This window comes from Amaranthus tricolor, chromosome 4 (genome assembly GCF_026212465.1).
Source record: "Amaranthus tricolor cultivar Red isolate AtriRed21 chromosome 4, ASM2621246v1, whole genome shotgun sequence".
NCBI lineage: Eukaryota > Viridiplantae > Streptophyta > Magnoliopsida > Caryophyllales > Amaranthaceae > Amaranthus > Amaranthus tricolor.
Window position 1 is genome coordinate 15,520,848 of NC_080050.1, and position 2,588 is coordinate 15,523,435.

Consider the following 2,588-nt stretch of genomic DNA (forward strand, 5'->3'; position numbering starts at 1 on the left):
TCGGGTTTTTCTTTATCATAAATTCAACTAATTAAAATGAAGTACATATGAAACTATATATGGGAAAACCAAAAACGAAAAAACTAACTAATAAAACTCCTAGAAAATCGCAAGCACAACCGACCAAAAAAATAAGCTGGTGGTTCCCAAACTTGCCCTGTTGTAACCGCAAATTTGTAACTGCCACTTCACTACTTCATTAAGGCAATTAACTTCCTCAATGTGGTGAACTCCTTACGTAACTTCCGTCCATGATTTCCCATTATAAGTATCCATAAATAACTACTAGAAAATAAGTCACTACTTCTAATTAGAATTAACTTCTACAAAAGACAACAAACTTAGCTAGCTTGGACTAAAAAGAACATAGACAACTAAATTGACACTTAGGAAACTGTGGACTTAGATAGATGAAACCAAATTGAGCGATTTTTGTTGGACGTTTGCTAGCTCGAGTTGTAACGTGTCTTTGGTGATGAGTTGAGCAAGTTTGTTGTCGCCAACATTAACCTCCTCTTGAAAAGAGTTTGTCCTCAAACTCGGTAGATCATGAATCTTCATAAAATGGCCTAAGATCAGATACATTAAATGTTATTGAAACTCCATAATCCCCCGGTAATTCGACCTTGTAAGCATTATCATTGACCTTCTCAAGTATCTTGAATGGACCATTGGATCTCGGACTAAGTGTAGATTGTCATTTCTTTGGAAAACGTTCTTTGCTCAAATGGACCCAAACTAAGTCTTCTTCTTGAAAGTGCACCTTTTTTCTTCGTTTATCAATGTGTGACTTTACCTTCTCGTTCATTTTGACAATTCGGTCATGTACTTGCTCATGTAGCTTTCGAATCTCTTGTGCTCGTTCATTAGCTTCATAGCTAAACTTTGCATGGGAAATGAAAGATGCTAAATCAAGCGGTGTTAATAGGTTGCAAGTGTAGATAATGGCAAAAGAACTAAGCCTCGTTGTTTTATGAGGTACTTGATTATAGGAAAACTCGGCATGGGGCAATAAGTCTTCCCATTGTGTAGGCTTTATAATGATCAAGGCGTGCAAGAAAGTGACTAAGGAATTTTGTGTCTTGATCACTTACCATGGTCCGTGGAATACCATGCAATCGAACAATCTCCTTAAAGTAAAAGTCCGCAATTTGCACCGCATCATAAATGGTGTGACATAGAAAGAAATGCACCATCTTTGAGAATCGATCAACCACCACCATAATCGAGTCCTTGTTTTGTTGTGTGCGGGGTAATCCTAGAACAGAATTCATGCTAACATCCTTTCATGGTGTCTTTGGAATCGGTAATGGCATTAGCAATCTTTGAGGAAATTTATGTACTTTAGCATGATGACAAGTGGTGCACCTTTGGATAAGGAATTCAACATCTCGTGCTAAGCGTGGCCAAAAGAAGTGCTCTTTCTTTAAAGGAAGAATCTTGTCGACACCAAAATGCCCGACTAATCCACCTTCATGATTTTCTTTGAAGAGAAACTCTCGAACACTATGCTTAGGGATACAAGCTTTTAGTACTTTGAACAAATATCCATCTTGAATGAAATAGTAGCCTTGGAGTTGATCTTTGCATGATTGATAGATCTCCCCAAAATCGCCATTGTGGGCATAACACTCCGTCAAAAATTCTAGAACAACTATGTTATTTTGCAAAGAATTTAATAAGAGGTACCTTCGAGATAATGCATTTGCGCATCTGTTTAGCTTTCCCAATTTGTGCTTAATATTGAAGTTGTAGACTTGTAGGAATTCCACCCATTTGGCATGTCGAGCTTGCAACATCTGTTGGCTTTGTAGGTACATCAAGGCCTCATGATAGAAATGAAGAATGAACTCCTTGGATATAAGGTAATGTCACTGATACACATGCTTTATGTACATTTTATCCCCTAATCTTGACTCATATTTATGCCATCCTTATGCTTTATTCTTTTGATTTAGTCCATTTATGCTGCTTTATTCTTTTGATTTAGTCCATTTATGCTTATTTCGAGGATTTTTACACTTTTTGGTACCGTGTTTGTTGTTTTACCAAATTCTGTAGGTTTTCCTTCATTACCAATCCATCACAAGCACTAATTATATTTATCCTCTTACTCTCGGAGGCTTGGTGACCTTAAGAACTAAGTTGGTGACAAAAAGGAAGTCAAATTAATGAAAAGAAGCCCAAGCAAAGAAAAGCTACATTTTTCGATCATCAATGCAAAAGGGTCCAGTTGTAATGATCTTACCATTCACTACACTTGAAATTTGATAGATATTTTTATTGGAGATTAAACTTGGGTCTGTTAGCTTCGAAACGACTGGTCACATGCCCAATTCCGATAAGAAACGACCAAGTTATGGCATTTCAAAGACATAGTCCGCACCAGGTACAAACAGTCGACTGGTCAACCAGAACCAACCGACTCAACTGTTTTAGGTCTGCAGATCACTGTTTGCTTTAGACCCGTGATTTCTTGCCTCATGCTTCCTCCAATATTTCCCTTTGCGTGCTTCAGACCTCCTACTCCTGTGCATCTGATTCTAATGATAGAGGAGGTTGCTTGTTAGACCATCTGATCTAAAATC

At 37.6% G+C, this 2,588-nt stretch overlaps 1 protein-coding gene across 1 annotated transcript; it reads right to left on the reverse strand.

Moving 5' to 3' along the window:
- Positions 1-1,286: 1,286 nt before the first annotated feature.
- LOC130810773 (uncharacterized) lies at positions 1,287-1,820 on the reverse strand. Its single transcript, XM_057676902.1, has one exon. It carries the CDS (start codon positions 1,818-1,820, stop codon positions 1,287-1,289), a length of 534 nt encoding a protein of 177 aa, XP_057532885.1.
- Between the last annotated feature and the right edge of the window lie 768 nt (positions 1,821-2,588).

Excerpts from the sequence above, each read along its gene's own strand:
- LOC130810773 (XM_057676902.1), bottom strand. The coding sequence starts at position 1,820 with ATGTACCTACAAAGCCAACAGATGTTGCAAGCTCGACATGCCAAATGG.